At 41.1% G+C, this 19,687-nt stretch overlaps 1 protein-coding gene across 3 annotated transcripts in view; it reads left to right on the top strand.

Annotated features, from left to right (window-relative positions):
- The first annotated feature begins 3,081 nt into the window (after positions 1-3,081).
- Positions 3,082-19,687, top strand: part of LOC306939055 (uncharacterized protein) — a 67,733-nt gene continuing 51,127 nt past the window's right edge. For all 3 annotated transcript variants that reach the window (XM_079523520.1, XM_079523519.1, XM_079523518.1), the window contains exons 1-12: positions 3,082-3,243; positions 3,407-3,478; positions 8,692-8,716; positions 10,009-10,026; positions 12,821-12,865; positions 13,715-13,848; positions 13,941-13,997; positions 14,717-14,774; positions 15,050-15,097; positions 15,207-15,275; positions 17,253-17,392; positions 19,156-19,287. In XM_079523520.1, coding sequence (XP_079379646.1) covers positions 3,217-3,243; positions 3,407-3,478; positions 8,692-8,716; positions 10,009-10,026; positions 12,821-12,865; positions 13,715-13,848; positions 13,941-13,997; positions 14,717-14,774; positions 15,050-15,097; positions 15,207-15,275; positions 17,253-17,392; positions 19,156-19,287 — 825 coding nt within the window. In that variant the 5' untranslated portion in view covers positions 3,082-3,216. The remainder of the gene's footprint in view (positions 3,244-3,406; positions 3,479-8,691; positions 8,717-10,008; positions 10,027-12,820; positions 12,866-13,714; positions 13,849-13,940; positions 13,998-14,716; positions 14,775-15,049; positions 15,098-15,206; positions 15,276-17,252; positions 17,393-19,155; positions 19,288-19,687) is intronic.

Genomic DNA, 19,687 nt, shown 5'->3' with positions numbered 1-19,687 from the left:
TTGCTGATATTGCCCAAATGGAGCCGCCCGTGCCGAATTGGACTCCCCATAATTTGACAGTAATTGGCGGACATCTTGGATTGATGCCAATTCAACATAATTCCGCAACTAGGATTTATTAAGACTTTTAGTATGGTGCTCATTTTGGTGACTTCATAGAAATGGTACTGTATTGTGAAAGAAAAAATCACACCTGTGTGAAGTGAGTGGTGCAACTCCGTGTGGGGATCCCCGGGGGGGGGGGAACCCGGTTCCGAAACGGTTGAGAAATGACAGTTACCGTGTGGGGGTCCCTCTACTGTACCATGTAGGCTACTGTACTGTACTATACTGGCACACCCGAAATCATACAGTTAATATGTGCTTGTGTGTGTGTTAGGATGCGCACAGGTGGTGGAAAACAACCATGCTGTTTTCTTGCTCAGACCCAGGCAGCCAGCCAGCCACACACATAGCTCTGTAAGGGAATCAAAAATCAGTTACATTTACTTTCATGTCAAAGTGAGCTAGTTTGACTTTGACTACTTGGTGTGTAATCTGTATGCCACTGGATGATAGAACAACACTGCCACCTAGTGTATGCCATTGCCAAAGAGGGGAGAAGGGGGCTGGTCAGTGTTTTAGCTAGGTCAGTATCAGCTATGGAAATCTTAAATGAGTGTGTGAACATTGAACAATGAATGCTGCTGTTGGTTAACAGTCTTGCACAATTGCAGATTAAAAAAAAATACATTTCAACACACGGTGGAGCCTAGTAACTTTTTCAAAACAAAATATTCTTTTGCAGGATTTTGATTGTTTTTTTCTGAAAGAGCTGTTAGCTGTCACTGACATTTAGGTGGATTTGGATCAGAGTCATGGGCGACAGTAAAGTCGGGGACAAAATTGGTTTAAAGATTTTAAGCATTAAAAATACATTTATCGCAATAGCATTTGGTGAGAAGCATAAGAGCTATACTATATAATCAGTTTGAGTTTGTTTGAATTTGATTAGTTATATTTGTAATTCTGTATTCTGTCATGGGGACACAAATGGCACTGAATACTAGGAATGACCCACACCCACTATTATAAAAAATATAGCCTAAATACAAATATCTTCACAAATACACCTTTGTACAAAATTGGCATATTTAGCTAATAAATGCCAGATAATAGCTTAAAAATATTTTTGTTATAAAGCGTGCATTATTCTGTACAAGTGTATATCATGGTACTGGGCATGCATTTGCAGTAAATTATTAAAACAGATAATTTAATCTTGGTAGCTCCTCTTCCAACACCATGAAACCTGCTGTCATCTTCCATAGCCACAGTATGTCGTTGTGTAACAAGTAGTTGGCAAGTTGCATTAGCCTAATAGCCTGGCGCGGCCAGACTGGAGGTGCTGCCAGACGGTCAAAAGAGCTGCGCACGTTCTCGGCTGCGCGCTGCTTAAAGCTTGAGTTTTTAGACAGCTGGTGGATGGAAATTAAGCTCCACCTCCGCCGAATACTTGCGCGACGGCCAGATTCCCGGAAACGCTCTCCTCCGCTCAAGTCTTCGGCGGAGGTGGAGCTTAATTTCCATCCACCAGCTGTCTAAAAACTCGGAATTTAAGCTGCACGCAGTTTAAGAAGTGCGCAGCTTAAGAAAGTTTTGCGCTCAGGTGTGGAGACACCGTCAGCGAGGGTTCACTGCGGGAAGTTAAGTGGAAACGTCAGTGAAGTTGACTGTCAGTCACCGCCTCTATGATACATCACTCCTCCCTTTCCTACAGTGCTGCCATGTCTGCTTGTTATAAGCGACTTTGGTTTTGTTTTTCCTCGTAATGTGTTGTTTGATGGCTTGCTTGCTTCTAAAGTGTTACAACTTGTGTATAGTTGCCTATTTGGATTGTTTCTTTCCTAAATGTTGTCATGCCAAGGACCCAGGCCACAAATAAGTATTTTATTTTATGTGTCCACACAGATCGACCCCCATCAATACTATTTTGTGCCAGGGGCCCTCGTACCAGATTTGTGTTGTAGAATCTTAAAAAAAGCTTGTGAGCTTGTAGATCAGTCTATTTTCAATTAGCCAATGTAGACCTAGGTTAGACCCTCCTAGGCCTGCCCTAGACAGTAGACTAGGCTCTTTTAGAAACTAGCTCCTCGCCACTCACCCTGCCCTACACACTTCCACTCGGTTTCAGCATAGATAAATAAAATGGTGCATTTATATAGCGCCTTTATCCAAGGCGCTTTATAGTGCATTACATTCACCCATTCACACACCCATTCATACACCGATTGCGGCGAAAGGCATGCAAGTCATCAACCAGCACGTCAGGAGCAATTTGGGGTTCAGTGTCTTGTCCAAGGACACTTCGACATGTAGACAGGATCGAGGAGCCGGGATTCGAGCGGCCGACCCACGGATCATTGGACGACCTGCTCTACCTCCTGAGCCACAGTCACTGGCACCAGGATTCCCCTCCCATCCAGTGCCGTCTCTATTATTTATATATCTATGCTCAAACCGAGTGGAAGTGTGTAGGGCGAGTGGTGAGGAGGCGAGGATCTATAGTTCAAAAAGGGGGCTAGAGCAGTGGACTGGTTCCCAAACTTTTTCATGTCAAGGACCCCCAAATTGACACTAATTATCCTGCGGACACCATTTGAAAAGGACCCCCATAAGAGAATATTTTTACGGCTCTCAGGACCCTCAGTTTGACATGCATTAGTCTACAGACCCAAATGTAATGGCATTTCTATCTCTGAGACCCCAATTTATATTGTAAAATCAATGTTAATTTAACTCTAAGAGTGTACAAATGGAACCAAATGGACCCATTACACTCTCTGAGTTACAGACCCATAAGGGTCCATTTGGTTCCAAACTATCATTTAGCTGGGGACCCCCTGGAACTCCCTCAAGGACCCCTGGGGGTCCCCGGACCACTGGGCTTTCACTATCTCTTTCACTATGACCTGGTTGCTTATTTCTCACACAATCTGGCAACACTGCATTTCCTTTACTTTCATTTCACAACTTTTACTGAGAGAATTGAGAAACCCATGATCACGTTCAGCGCAAAACAACCTGCGGTCAATAATTAGGTACATTTTTTGAACCCGTTCAGACGCGCACGGACCGGTTTCTTTCCAGGGAATGCAGTGTCCCCCGACCCGGACCAGGGCTTCCATGTCGGATCCGTTCAGAAAGTAATTTCCGGGTCAGTTTACTTGAACCAGCATGGCTCCACCAGGGCTATTCTGTCAGGTAGGTAAACAAATAGACTTTTCGCTTTGTTGTTGTTGTGTTTTTCCTCACGTTTAAATGTTTGTAAATGTTACATGCGCTCTTATTCTTAAATTACAGTATAACTGCTTTAGAATTCTAGAAAGAGCGTTGTTTATGTTTTTGTTTTATTTTCTTCTGTCAGGTCTGCCTTTATGGGGAAGGTCCATTAATCGCCAAATTCAAGCAACATCTGAGAACTAAGGAACATCGACAGGTAGGCTATGTCTAGTACTAATAAACAACAGCCATGGGATACTAAAGAAAAGTAGCTTCATTATCCCTGGAAAGTGGAAACCTAGACAGAGTTTGCAAGCAGCAACTTTTAACAGTGTTGTGTATATACATTTTATAGACATAACTAAAAACTGGAGAGCACGGAGAGTGGAGACACAGCAGACAGCAGATGTAGACAGTGATGTTTATCCTGTGGTTTATTAAGACTCGGAGACAGAGTACAAAATACAGCAGAGCACAATCAGGAACCTGCATGGCTGACTACGTTCGCAGGCGGTCAGCCCCAACTGAACCAAATCCTTAAATTGAGAGTTACATGAGCTGTCGTACAGACACAGAACATCATGATTGACACTGGGGTCTTAAAATGCAAATGCTAACCTGGGCAGAGTCAGGGAGGAACACAGTAGGGGTCCCTATACGTCCCTACAGAATGCAAGCAAACCATCTGTCTTCTTTATCAATAGTGGCCCCTAGCTGGCTATTTGTTAAGACCCCCTGCAGGCCAGCTCCTCTGAGGGCCTTGCCACACGAACTGTTAGCCGCGCAAGTTTGTTAGTCTCTGACCAGTTGAAATGAGCTTAGAAGCAGAGAGAAGCAGACAATCAGAGCCACTGTATAAGAATGCTAAAAGGAATAGGATAACACAAAAAGCACATGTTTCCTATTCCCCTTTCTATCTATGTATGTACACTGTTGTAATTCAGTACTATTAGAATTGAATTACAACAGTGTAAATAAATACAAAAGTAGGCGGCAGAGACGAAATGTTTTTATAATCGTCATGGGGGCCCGCCCGGACGCCCGCAGTGTTGCATTACCAAAACATCTGGTTATCATAATATGATTGTGCTGTAGCTGCAGCAACCCAACTCTTGCCAGGAAATATTTCTATTCCCAAAAGAACTATTATTTGAGTCTAAACCACCAGGTCATTATGACCTGGGCCGAGGGACTTGGCTCTCTGTGGCAGAGCCAGCATGTAGTCACGTATGCACATTCTTCTCTACTTCATGTACTTAAGTACAATCGTCTACAAATACATCACATGTGTACAATATGTTTATTACATCAGATCATATTGTGTATGTATTTGATTGTTTAATGATTACTTAATGAAAGAGAAGATTCCATAATAGTCACCTCAACCTTTTGGTGTTGGAAATGCGTTAATCTAGTTTGCGTCCGAGCATAGGCATGGTCTAGCCTCGGTCCCAGGCTAGAAAAGAAGAGCCTGGTCACAACGTAAGGCAGAGAAGCTATCGGGCGGATGTATCCTCCGGAACATCAGTCAGATGTATTTCCCCCGGATACGATATTTTCCCGACCAATCACAACACTTGTTTCATTCGCGGAGAATGTAAACTGATTTGTAAAGCATCAACGTAATTTCCTTGGGCAATACTTCCGCTAAAATCCCGCAACTTCCGCTGATAGTCTTTTCAGCGTAGGTCTTGCCCAGGGTGGGCATGGTCTGGGCATGTTAACGCCCTGCCTGCCTCTGATTGGCCGACACTGCCCGTCTTGACTGTCCTCCGAGTTGCGAGGTTACTCCGTGGTGGGAAATAATACAAGAGAATGACAGCTTGGCACGCGTGACAGAATGCGAGAATGCAGCCTTGTAACTAACTTGTACGTTTTATTAGAGAGGCAAACTAATATTGTTTATGCCGTTTGCTTTGATTGAATAATTGATTGAACATGTACACTGTAATATGATTTGATTTGGGTGCGTTCTAAATAGTGTTTGTGTTGATTGTGTAATTTATTTGTATGTGTAAGTAAACGTGAAACATTGTACTGTAAAAAGGTCTCTTTTCCCTTCACCTTTATCCTTTTAAAATATAGACAGTATTAGTTTACTATAATTAGATTAATACACGATAATCAACACTAACACTTTATTTAGAAGTACACACCCAAATCAAATCATAGTACAATGTACATGTGTGCAATCAATGATTCCATCAAAGCAAACGGCATAAACAATTTTAGTTTGCCTCTTCTACAAAAATAAAACGTACAAGTTACAGACAGTTCTCTTGTATCATACCATACTTTTTATTATACATACATACATACGTATTATTTCCCACCACGGAGTAACCTCACATCAGACTATCCATCATAGCTATATCCACCTCGGAGGACAGTCAAGACGGGTAGGCCAATCAGAGGCAGGCGGGGCGTTACCATGCCTATGCTCGGACGCAAACTAGATTCACGCGTTGGAAATGATTAGCTGACAGCCGCAACCCTGCTCAGGGTGCTAAACGTTACATTGGTGTCAGAAGTGAGATGTTCTGACTGGCAGTCAATTCAATTCAAAGGGCTTCATTGGCATGAGAAAACATACGTTTACATTGCCAAAGCAGAAAGCACAATACAACAATACAATCAAAACAAAAAATATGTACATTTGAAAGTCAGAATCTTCAATAGATCAATTTCTATGTACCAAGATCACTGGATGCAGGTATAGTGCAGGAATATACACAATGATTAGTCTTTAGGGTGGTTGCGTTCCGTTTGATATCCTTCTCCTATCACAGCAACTCACAAATCTTGCTGCTGTGTTTGCACATTGTTGTACTTCGCCCAGCAGATATGGTAGTTTTTTGTCATTGGTCATGTTTTCAAAATCTCCGTGTGTGGTTGTGATCTGTGGGAAGTATGTGTCTCTGATGTCTTGGTACAATGGACAGATGGTTAGGAAGTGTAGCTCAGTTTCCACTTCATTTTGTGTGCAGTGGGTGCATAGTCTGTCTTCTCTCGGGATACGTGGGATTATGATGTGACAGTCAATTCATCCAAGTGGCAGAGTCACCTAGGATTGGTGTTTACTGTTTAGACAGAATACATTAAGAGTACATAAAGTTGATGATGGGGTAATATGAGCTGAGGAAATAGAATGTGTAGAGGGTGAACAGGAAGGGTGAAAGCACAGTGCCCTGGGGAGCACCCGTGTTGCTCACCAGCAGTTCATTCACACACTCCTCGGTCAAAAACCTCGGGGTCACTTTTGATTCAGCCTTCAACCTGGACAAACAGGTTAGCTCGGTGGTCGAAACCAGCTTTTTCCACCTTCGGCTCTTAGCCAAGGTTAAACCCTACCTCTCCCATAATGACCTGGAAAGGGTTATAGTACACGCCCCTTTATTTCATCCAGACTGGATTACTGTAACTCCCTATATGTCGGTATTGACCAATCACTGCTCAGGCGCTTACAGCTGATCCAAAACGCCGCTGCCCGTCTCCTCACTGGAACCAAGAAGCGAGAGCACATCACTCCAGTCCTAGCCTCGCTCCATTGGCTCCCGGTTCGATTCCGCTTTCCTCATTGATTTTAAGATTTTAATGTATGTTTTTAAAATTCTAAATGGGTTAGCACCCTCATCCCTTGCAGACCTTATCTCAAATTATAACCCACCTAGGGCTTTGAGGTTGGCCGACCAGCTCAAACTAGATGTGATAGTGACCAACAAAAGATCCAAGGGTGATCGAGCCTTCGCGGCGGCTGCCCCCAGGCTCTGGAACACTTTGCCCTTTAAAGACCTCCATGTAAGTTATGTGAAGTCCACAAGATGGTCACATATTTTCGGCAGGTCACCAATTTCACCGTAAGATTTGGGGTATTGGAATTTGGCTTTAAGGTTAGAAAATGCACATTTCAGACTTTCTGAAAACCACAGAGTTCTTTGCCATAAAGAGCTCAGTGGATACAGAGGAAAAAAGATTATTATGTGGAATTCAATGACTAGTCAGGAACCATAAGGCCATGAGTCCGATAGACATATGAACCGTTGACAACCGTTAATGTTAAAAAGCTGATTCATGTATTTCCTCTATTACGTGTGTTGATGCTGTGGCCTTCAGGGCTCTGATGTGATTGTATTCCAGGCTGCCTCTCTGGTCTGCACAACACCTTTTTGGAATGTGAGGATGTTGAACCCAAAAGAAAGGAATGGTGGTTGACCAATCCAAGTTAGCAGCAATACAAGAGGGAGAGGGAGAGAATAAGGAGAGGTGCACCTGAGAACAGATTTGAATGCCCACAACAAGTGTTTTGCGTTCAAGCATGTTCTGAGTTCATTACAAATGCATAGGGAATTTATACAGTCAAAGGAGTCACAGTTCCTGCCTACGTGGCGTTCACGCGAGGCAATATTTCTGAGAATATGTGGATACATACAGTAGGGTTACAAGTTCATCAAGATCATAATATCTGAGAGTCTGTTTATTAGGGGACGTTAGCTGAGTCGGCAGGCAAAGGTGGGGGTCAAGCTCAGAGGCCTTCCAGGGCCCCTTCTGTGGGAAGATGCTTCCATCTGACGCATCCTGCTACAGCAGTGCTCTGCTGTACCAAGGAACACAAGCAGCGTAACGGAACCTTACAGCAGATAAGCATTAGTAATAGTATATTGCAGACAGAGTGATAAGGGCAATAAGGTTTTTGCACTCAGCCCTGATCGACAGATTAACTTCTAGATACGACTGAGGTGTAAGACATATAGGTGATAGGTCACCTATTTCAAGTGAACCACTGCAGTTCACTTGAAATAAATGAGCATCGCTGAAGGATCCTGGTCTGTCTGCTTTGCTTTGAAAACCACTCGCTATTCTGACTCGACAACCACTTGAACCCTAGCATCCCTACAGTATATAGTATTCTATTCCGAGGGGAAAATAGCAGATCTACAAGCTCACAACAGAGCTGGGAAACCGCTCAGATGCGGTTATTTTCATTCTTTCGTAAATGCCTTTTTTTATGTATTTCTGGAAATTATTGAATTTTTTTATTTAATTCATGAAATATTTCTGGGGGGAAAAAATGAAATACGGTAATAATTGATAAAGTTGTGATTTGTTGACTTTTTGACTTTTCTTTAGTTTAAAATGTTTTAAAATGATAAATACAAATTTAAAGAAACAAAAAAGGGGGATATTTCACACAACCCTTCCATAAAAATTGGTCCATGACCTGAACATGGGTACCAATGTACTGAAAGATGCTCTGCCTCTGTAAATACAGTGTATTTATAAATGCTGTGTATTTATAGCACCTGGGTCATGTTGTTGACCCAGTCAATAATGCTGTGAAATGGCATACATTAAGTCTGATTTATTCTGTACCACCGTCCGGTGTCTACATTTATCATTACTAATCCTGTCTCTTGTGTTCTATACCCACAGAAAAGGGCAGAACTGTTTCAGAAAGGTAAGGCCCTCTCTTATGTAGTAAAAAAAACCTATATTGTGCCTCCAAGATAATAATTTCTTTTCAGAAAAATGTTTAAATGTAGAGCAATTCAGGGCATTCAATATTTGGCCATGGTTATCGGACCTATCGCTTTGAGACATATAACCAGTAGGTGATGATTTATCTATTCATAGTTCTATTTACCCAGGGCAAATACAGGCTTTTATCACTCTCCTCACTAGTGCTGCACAATTCATCTAAAAAAGATCTAGATTCAGACACCTACACAATCTCAATTCCTAAATTTGAGCAAGAATGGTGCAGCACTTGTTGGCTGTCCAATTTATTTTAGTTACTCTTGTGTTTTTGCTACAAAAGAGAGACTTTAAGAGAGGTTTAAGCAGTGGCGTGCACTGACATTTAGAGGGGCAGGTGCTCAAGTGAAAAAAAGGGCACCTTGTGCAGTGCGTGGAACCGGCCGGGTGCCTTAATAGTGTGAGATTTATAGATTTTGGGGCCTAAATAATATATTTGAAGCTTTTCATCAATAATTGATCAATGGCACCATGGTCCACATACTGTACAGTGCACACTGTACAAAAACAAATAATAATAAAAAAATAAAGTCCAATTTAAGTCCAGCACTTTGATGTTGTCTGGTTAAAGCCACATTAGTTGGCTCCAGGTGCCACATTTTGAACGTAGTAATGTTTAGCAACTACAGACCAAAGACAATCAATACTTTCATAGAAACAAATTTGAATCGTTTGAGAATCGTGATCTTATTTCTTGTGGAAGAAAATCGAAATTCACATTTGAGCAAGGATCGTGCAGCACTACCCCTCACCCAGGGCAAATTCAGGCTTGTATCACTCCTCTCACCCAGGGCAAATAAAGGTTTGGTATGTGATAAACATTAAAGACATGACTAAAATGACTTGTGATGGGATTAGTTGGTAGCCTGGGTTCCAGCCTGATTCGCAGCGTTCCGTGAATTTGTATTGTCACTTTGCGAAGTGACAATACAATCGCAGCGAATCAGGCTGGAACCCAGGCTATTGAGTTGGATCAATGCCACAAGAGTCATTCAATCGCACACATGGTATTGTAACAACATCACTTCCAAGTTCCTCTACAGTGTAGAGGAACTTGGAAGTGCGAGATAGACATTGTAGCTGTGTAGAGTCACAGCTACAATGTCTATCTCGCATGAGATTTCAACACAAAGTAGTTACTGTATTCCTTAACCTGTAACCTCTGTTCTGTTTTCTTCTTTTTCTTTCTGGATGCGCTCTTCCTCTGGTTTTCAGAAGTGTCCTATGGCCCAGGTAAGATCTTTTGTTTAATAATAATAATAAAACTATTTGTATAGCACCTTTCATGACATGAAATGCAGCTCAAAGTGCTTTACAGAGCAATGAAGAGAGAAAAAAAGAAAAGAAAAGCAAGGCATAAACATAAAAAAACAAGAGCAGTAATGCAATACAGTGAGGACATGAATAACAAAATAAATTAAAAAACAAATCAATTAAAAGCAAGGGTGTAGAAGTGGGTCTTGAGCTGTGCTTTAAAAATGTCTACAGAGGCTGCCTGTCGAAGGTACAGTGGGAGTTTGTTCCACGCCGTCGGCCCGTAGAAGCAAAAAGCTGCTTCCCCGTATTTTTTTGTTGCCATTTTTTTAGGCAAAGCGAGCAGGCCAGCAGTGGAAGACCTTAGGGGGCGGTTTGGGACATATTTAGGCAGGCAGTCATGTAGGTAGGAAGGTGCGAGACCATTTAGAGCTTTATAAACAAGTAAAATAATTTTAAAATCAATCCTAAAAACAACCGGAAGCCAGTGCAATGAAGCCAAAACTGGAGTAATATGTTCTCTCATCTTAGTTCTAGTTAAAACTCTGGCTGCTGCATTTTGGACAAGTTGTAATCTGTCAGTTGTTTTCTTAGGCAGTCCAGAAAAAAGTGCATTGCAGTAATCAAGCCGAGAAAAAACAAAGGCTTGGATTAGCGTTTTTGCATCGTCCAATGACAAATGGGCTCTGATTCGTGCAATATTTCTAAGATGAAAAAAGGCGATCTTGGTAACATGATTAATGTGTGAATTAAAATTCAATTCAGTTGACAGTTTGTCATTTTCTGCTTTATTTTGGAAAGCTGCGAGAAGGAGTATAATAGAGAGCTAGATAGATAGAGAGAGATAATGTTTATATCGCAGTGATGACAGACAGAAGTATAGAAATAGTGGTCCTTTATTGAGAAGATGAGCCATGCAAAAGCCAACCGTCCATGGACTTCCGTTTCATGGACGGTTGGAGTGTGACATGGACAACTACCCTTGCTTATATAGGCAAACTCACATGACAATTGACAACCATCACAAGTTGTTTTAAAAACTAGCCTCTTTCATCCTTCACTTTCATGACATGGAGCAAACAGCCTGACTAACTAATCTGTCTATTTGTCTAATAACCATATGTCTGAGTATTCACTCAAATATATACAAAATGTGCAATTATGAATCTTGCATATCACCGTATAGTATATAAATTCCATAACAATATTAGACACAAGAGAGATAGTTTAATTACAGTATTACATTTTTAATTTACCCAAATGCACTCACATGAAGGGCGCTAAAAATGCACTCAAAAGGGCAAGTCATAATATTAAAATAGCAAAACCGACATCCCAAGATAATAGGGGGAGGGCCTATCAGGACAATCAGTGAGTAGTCAAGCAGGAAGGGTACAGCCCTTCCTCAAAATGAATTATGAATTCATTTTCAAATAAACTGCTCAATCAATCCAAAATGCATGGGGACTGTGACTGTCTTCACACAGAGAAAGAGAGAGACAGAGAGCTACACACGTGTAACCTCTTCCTTTCCGGAATAATCCTTATCCTAAAGAAAGAAGGATACCGTGCTGGAGAACTGGTGATTTAATAACAAAAATAGATTAAATAAATCCACGTGAACGGCCAAGAGTTCTACTTTTGTAGATCACCTGTAGTAAGAACAAATATCACTTGCTCTGTTTTAGCACGGCCACTTTCCCTCTACACCAGAACAGAAAGGAAACAAGAGAACATGTGTATACAGCATAGGGTTACACACGTGTGTGCGTTTTGTGGCTACACAGTTGCAGAAGATAACCAACCTAGTAGAAACCCTGAGTATGCAAACAGAGAGATGCAAACAACACATACCACATCTGTTTGTCAACCCCCCCCCCCCAGTTATCTTTCTTTATTATTTGTCTCAGTGTGTAGAAGCAAGAGTGGAAGCATAATACTTAAACATGATGACTGTGAGACCTAAAGACAAAACCAAACTGTCACTCGAGTGTTCCAACTTCACCCAGTGCACGATCACCTCACCCTGCTTTCAGAGATATGTGTGCGGTCAGGGAAGGGCAGGCCTTGTATGGATGGGCAAGATAAGCAAACATGCACGTATCGTTCAGCTCTGATGAGTGCCTGGATCTCCCTTTTTGAATCTAATGTTTTGTCCCGTCTGATCTAGCAGCACCTTTTACTATTTTAACTTTATTGACTTGTAAGTCTCCGGTGAGCCCTTGGTTTTCTCTTTTTCTCTGCCTTTGTGCACATATCGTTGCTGTGTACGCTGTGTACTTAACGGTACATAACATGTGTATTGTAATTGTACATCATTGAAGACCCACCTCTTCAGACTCCATCTTGGCCCGTAGCACTTACCGTAGCACTTGCCCTAGTCCGACGACCTTACAGGCGTATGCAAAGACTCAACTTATCTAACTTAGAGATAGCATTTTATGTAGACATAGCACTATATAGTAGTATATATGCATAGTTACATTATATACATCCACTGTTAGGTTCTTAGCTAGATTTTTTGTTCTTGCTTACTGGATCTCGCTCTGGATTAAGAGCGTCTGCCAAATTCCTAAATTGAAAATCATTGCCAGTACATTAAGTGCAGACATGCAAAGGTTTTTATGTTTTCTTTCCCTGACTTTTACGTTTTCTCTGTCCTTGTCCAGCTATGTATTTTATTTTTTAATTCTTCAATACATTTAATGTTGTATGAAAATTGTTTTTCAATATTGTGCATTGTTGATGTTTTCCATGACTGACTCTCTTACAGTTCTTGTGAACCACATTGACATTCTGGAAAGGCGCCCGAAATTAGGTTAGTAAAGTGTGTATGTGTGTGTTATAATTCTTTACATTTTGTCCTGCTATTTACTTTATATTGTAGATGTACTGTATACAGGAGTTGGGAAGTAATACGCTTATAGAAACCACAGATTCCTACTAACTATTGTTCACACATTAGATAGATAGATACTTTATTTGTCCTTTTCGGAAATTTGTTTTGTGCCAAGCAGTCATCGGGATACAAAAAACATACACAAACAAACAGGTCACACAGTACATTGACAATAAAATAAACAATGCTAACAAAAGGCTACCAGTCATAGTTCCAAGAGGCATCACATTACATTTTTATGCACGGAACTAAGATGGGGCCTGCTTGTTCATAAGTCCTATACTATCTAAGACCTAGTACTATACTATCAAAAACCCTTTGTGCAAAAAGTAGTGGTTACAGGACAGTTTTTCACTGTATCTAAACCAGAATGTGAGGTAAACGATGACCACAAACATATCTATTTATATATTTCTTTGAAGGTGACAATAAAATATCAGTGCATTAAGTTAATGTCAATGTCAATAAACGGTTGCATTGCATGTGGGGTTGATAGCCGAGGCTAATTTGCACGCTGAGTCCCTGGTTAGGCCTTTCTATACATCGATAATCGATTACAAAAAGGACATACATGAAGCTCTTGATCTTGAATTGAATTTACAATGGACAAAATCACTTATCTGCCTATTATATTAGGCTGAGATTATCTTGTGTGTAGTTGACGTACAAAAAAAGGGAAATGATGTAAAAGAAAAAAGTGTAACAACATCACTTGTTCCTCACTTAACACACGTGAACGTTTGTTTTTTGTATTTGCTTCTCTCCTAGGCTTCTCTCTGGTGACACTTTGCTTGGATTCAGAGGATGGCTCGCTGTTTTACCTGTGCCACGCGTGTGAGGTCTTGATTTCGGACGGATGCGCCGAACATCTCGACTCTACTGACCACTGTCGCAATTACTATGTAAGTGTTCACCACCACCTTATACAGAGATGCACATCATCTTGGATAAAGGTTCTTTGTACTTGAGATTTGTCATTCCTGTTTTGTCCCAGATCTACACCAACCCAGACGTTCTGAAGTTCTGGATACAACACACTGGGGACCTGCAGGTCAGTTGGCATGCACAGAACACTTGGATTTGATCACAGTGCAATTGTGATAATGACTACTTTATTCCCCCTTTTTTTTCTCGTTTGGGAATTAATTCAAATGAAAATGAGAAAACAGCCAGCACACGCACGCACACGCTCGTTCACTCACTCACTCACTCACTCACTCACTCACTCACTCACACACACACACACACACTTTCTTTTTTTTTCTTTTTTTTTTAATGCATAACATAATGCAACGCAACATAATCTGTTCACACAATATTATTTACAATTGGGGTGGTTGTATTTTTGTCTCTCTGCTCCTTCTATTGACACATTTAGATTGTGTCAAAGGTTAGTCTCTCCTAGACATGATTATACAGGTGAAGTCCAATCGAGATACAAGCTCTCTTTTTTTACGAGGGAGCCCCTTTATCGCCTTTTTAGGACAGAATACTTAGGAAAAAAATGCATTCAGCACTGAACTCTGGGTGATAAATATAGAACCAAATACTAGCGGCAAATCGACAAGATCAGAACGATCTTACAGTTCTCTGGGATAAGGTTCATGGGGCCATATATATATATTTGTTGGGTAGGTGCAGTGATACAAACACAAAATTTACTTTGCCTTTAGTTGGCCATTTTCATAAAATGCCTTTGATGTTTTGAACAGAAGCAACGGGATGCATGATGTTTTCAATATAGACATGTTTTTTTGTTGTTGTGTGCAGGTTGTGGACCTGCCTCCAGATGTGTTTGAAACGGTGAAAGGTACCAGTTATAGGAAAGGTACAGTGATGCTGCCCTTCTGTTTTATAATATATTTTTTAAATGTTAATCCTGAAGATCATCTGTTAGATTGACAGCACCATGCGTTCAAGTCGTTTTTGATTTAGGACACATGAACACAGACCTCCACTCCAGTTATCCATTGGCTAACGAAGACGTTTACATTGAATTTCTGCAACAATGCATTAATTATACATGTAAAAATATAATATTTCACTAACACTTGTATTCTTGAGTGGTAAACTGAACTCATAATTCTCCTCACTGTTTGACAGCAATGGACGCTCTGAGTCAGAATGGCAACCTTCTGAAGCTGACCACAGGTCAGTTGATAAGTTTCAGTCAGTTATGCAGTTTGACTGAACCCTTCAGTAAGAGATCCTTCTTCAAATCAATGTGTGCCAATATGTGTGGTCCATCTCTCCTCCACAGCTGCAACAGAAAAAAAGATGACTATACGGACATACCTGGAAACCCCCAACAGGAATCATCCTTTTCTAGGTCAGTGGATCACAAACATGTTTTTTTTTTATGATCAGTACTTTATTTGGATTTTTTACAAATACAGAAAACAAAAAACAGAAAAAACAAACACAAGCAACAACAACAACAACAACAGAATAGTATGCATGGACATTATGTATGAACACAGAAACGTAATATAAAACAAGGATAGACAAGATAAACAAACAAAAATACAAATAAATCAAATTAAAAGTTTAAATTAGTTTACAAACATCATATGTAAACATGTTCCTTCCTGTCAAGGGTGCCCAATCTGATGTGTATATTTGGCTGTGGACCCCCATTTGAAAATGGTCAAAAAGTAAAATAGGGCTTACGTATTTAATATTTTTCCCTCCATTTATCGGGGACCCCCCCTGGGCCGTGGAACCCCCTCATGGACCCCTGGGGGTCCCTGGAGTGGACCCTTACTCTGTGAGAGCCAGTTCTATCTCAGACTCTTCCTGCCGGCATGACTTATTATTCTGAGGACAAAATAAGTACACATGTTCTTTTATGAATGCACACACAGTAGGGTTTAATATTTTCCCGGATTTGGCTCATTTTAATTCCCGGGAATTTGCGGACCTTTTCCCGGGCTCCCGCGGGAATTCCCGTCAGAAAAAAAAGAAAAGAAGTGCCCACCAAAATGCATTTATATGTATAGATACTTCATATGTTCAATAGAATAGTGATATTTTTTGGTTTAAAACGTTTTATTTGAACGAAATATGAACATATAGCCTACAATAAAAGTATTAAATTAAAATATTAATAATGTTATAGGCCTACTACGCTATTCAGAAAAAGGGACACAGGAGTTTGCACTAATGTGACTGTCGAAGCACGGGGAAAAAACGACCTCACGTCTTTCACATAGATACCTTAGCCATGGTCTTTCACCCTTTGAGCATGCAGTGGGTCCCCTTCTCCGCTGCAGAGAATGTGATCATCCCGCTTTGTACTTTATGAAAAGTCCGATTGGGTGTTAAATTAGCCAGCACGTCCAGTGCACAGCACACTGATTATTCGAGAGAGAGAGAGAGAGAGAGAGAGAGGGGGAGAGAGAGAGAGAGAGAGAGAGACGCTGCATGCTGGTGGTTATTATAAAACAAATTGTAGCCTACTCATCTTTGTTTGTGTTCCGTTTCACGTTATTGCTGCACACATGCATGCAGGAAAAAGCAAAAAGGGGTTTAGAAGTGACAATGTCCATCACAGGGAAAGGAAACTCCTCGCTCCGTCCGTAATACACACAATTCTCACAGAGTGACTGATTAGGCTAATGATTGACAGGTGCAGCAGCTTTGGGAGCGGGCCTGAAGATGTCTGTCAGACATTCATATTTTGCTAAAGTGTATATAAACTCTGTAGGCCTATCTGATTAATTGCGTGAGGATGCAGGATTCGCGGGGTCCCACTGATTTCATCTTGACCGGCCGGCGGCCGTGCTTGCCCGCCCGCAGGTAGGCTATTTAAATACCGCCCGCGCCGCCAACATTTACGTTGGGTCCCGCTGGCTCCAGTTCCCGTTGCAGGCTTGCAGCCCTCGAGTGTAATCCATAATTCCATATAAATATCATCAAACATGTTTGAAAATGATGGGAGGGTTCAGATTGGACATTTGATCACTCATAGATGAGGGGAAAGAACGCGCACTGTGTGAAAACTCTTTTAGTGTCATTTCCCTACAAGAAAAAAAAAACAACGGGTCCCGAAGAAATTTCCGGGCGGGAAATTGCGTGCCCTATTCCCGGGAGGCCCGAAATCCCGGGATCCCGGCATTAAACCCTAACACACAGTCTGTGGAATAAAAATGTCTTCAAGGCAGAAGAACGATTCTGTTGATCTGAAATGTCAGGGTCAGACCTAGCTCATCAGAGTAAATGCAGCTTCTTTCTGCAACTAACTGGTAGAATAGAACCACATGCTGCTTAATTATTGCACTGCTGTTGTACCTTTTGATCCCTGCAGGTCTGGAGCACCTGGTGGAATGCAGCTGTGAGGAGCAGACTGATAGATGCGTATATCTCTGCACCGTCTGCAAACTCACTCTAACCGACCACAAGATCATCTGCCATCTCCTCAGCTTTCAGCACATCCGCGGCTACATTGTAATTTGCTAACTCACACTGTTGCATAAAATGGAAACGCTCCAGTCAGCATGCTCAATATATAGTTTTAATTATTTTAGTAGCACTCACTATACAGTACTGTTTATGGTCTCCTAGTTTCAGTCATTAATTACATGCTTTTAGTTTATTATTTGATGCTACTATATGACCGTACCAGCTCAGTGGCCTTGTGGTAAGAGGGTCCACCATGAGAAGGGGTGGTCGGGGTTCAATCAGTCAAAATGCAGGAGCATGTGCAGTATCACGTCTGTAACAATGGTGTAGCTATTGAGGATTGTCAATATTCCAGTAGATAATGAGGCAAAAACAATTAGGTCTAATCAAAAAGGTTTATTTGAAGATAATACAAAAATGAGAGTAAGTCAAAAGATAAAGTAGATGACTAAATCCAAATGATTCAGTCAAAATGATAAGTACAAAAAGTAAGAATGATATTGCCATACAAAGCAAGATGAACCAAAAGAGAGAGGTGGTCCTTAGTTTAGTCGGCTATTAGCTGACTTCACTTTGGCTGCCCTCAGATTATATAGAGGATGATTTCACAACACAGATGGTTTCACAATCACCAATACCGGGCCGGCACACGAATATTCCGTGGCCTTTCCAAGTTCTACCAAAACATATTAGTCATCCTTTTCTCAGAACTTTCCAGAACATTTGGGTACTGCCAAAAAGGTCGACTTGACATGAAAACAAGTTATCGTACTGAACAAAACATCATACCATATTCCCCACCCAACCAGTTCTGGTCTTGAGGGAGTAATCCGAATATCTGTGGTGTATTGCAACACTACTGGTTCAGATGCAAACAACATGTCACACACAGGACACAGTGCTGGGACCACATGAATACACTCAGTCAGAGAACAAATTGAAGCATACATAGGTCAATAGAATATACACCTGTTTATATAGAATGATACGCCTCTATATGTATGATTCCTATACATAGCCTCCCTGTTTGGCACTGCAGGGTTGGATTTAGCCTCGGTACATTGTGGAAAAAAATTTAAATGACGAGACTAATATCCACGCTGTGATATTAGTATCGCTATGCGAGGCTAGGTTGGATTGGGGGACATATTGTCATGTCCATGAGTTGTGCTTGTACATCAAGCTGCCTCACACTATGGAAACAGCAGATGCAGTAGGCTCCTGACTTACAGATGTACACAACTGATAATGTCAGCACCCCCCTCTCTCTCTCCAGCTCTTTAGTAAACAAAGGGAATGCAATGTCCGAGCGGGATGACCCTTTTAGGCTACTGAACAAACACTCTTTAGCAATGAGTACTATCAGAATATACCTGTAGAGCTACAGTACAGAGCGTAAAACCTTTTAAAAACAGAAGTAAAACATTAAACGGAAGAGTGAAATTATAAACGTTAAAAATGAACTTTAGAAACACAAGGGCAAGAAATACCACAGGAAGGGGAAGTAAGGAATCTCCAAAAGTTGACTACTATCCAAGATGGAAATAGCAAGACATACCATCTCCGTTTTACTCCCTGTATCGGATGCCTTTTAGGAGACGGGAAGCAGGTCTATTCATTCCAATGGGAAAGTGAAGGTGGAAACGGCTTCTGAACCATTCTTTAGCTCATTCTTTAGTTCACTGAACTAAATATTGGACCCGATTCGCCACACAATATTCCCAAGATTTTCAGACTAAAATTGCTTTATTTCCCTGACAAATCGGGACAAACTTTAAGTTGACTTCAGTGTTGTTTGTGTTTCCCAGAATGCATGGCACCCCTCTACTCTGATGGCGTACAGCTTCTATATAGACAACCGACAAAGGTTTCACAGCATGATGCAGGATTTAGCGAAACAGATGAAAGAAATCCATGGAACGACCATCACTGATATGAAGGTAATGAAGTGCAGTACACTCTAGAACAGGGTTTCTCCAATGTGGGTGCCGTGACACAGGTCAAGAGTTGCGGTAGATATTTTTAGCGAAGGGATTTGATTAATGTCCCCCCCCCCAGAATAGGAGATTGATATCCTCTAATACTTTCCTCATGACCTACTGTATCTTAGGAGAAAAGATTTGCATATTTACGTACTATAATATGAAATAAACGTCAGGTTCTATAAGAACAATTTAATTCAGGGGGTGCCGTGGATGAAAATGTTACTTACAGGGGTATCCTGAGACAAAAAGGTTTGAGAACCACTGCTCTAGAAGTAAATTAAAAAGGTTTGAGAACCACTGCTCTAGAAGTAAATTAAAAAGGTTTGAGAACCACTGCTCTAGAAGTAAATTAAAA

The sequence above is a fragment of the Electrona antarctica genome, assembly GCF_951216825.1.
Source record: "Electrona antarctica genome assembly, chromosome: 15".
Lineage (NCBI taxonomy): Eukaryota > Metazoa > Chordata > Actinopteri > Myctophiformes > Myctophidae > Electrona > Electrona antarctica.
Note: the sequence above shows the minus strand (reverse complement) of the source record. Positions and strands in the feature narration are given on the sequence as shown.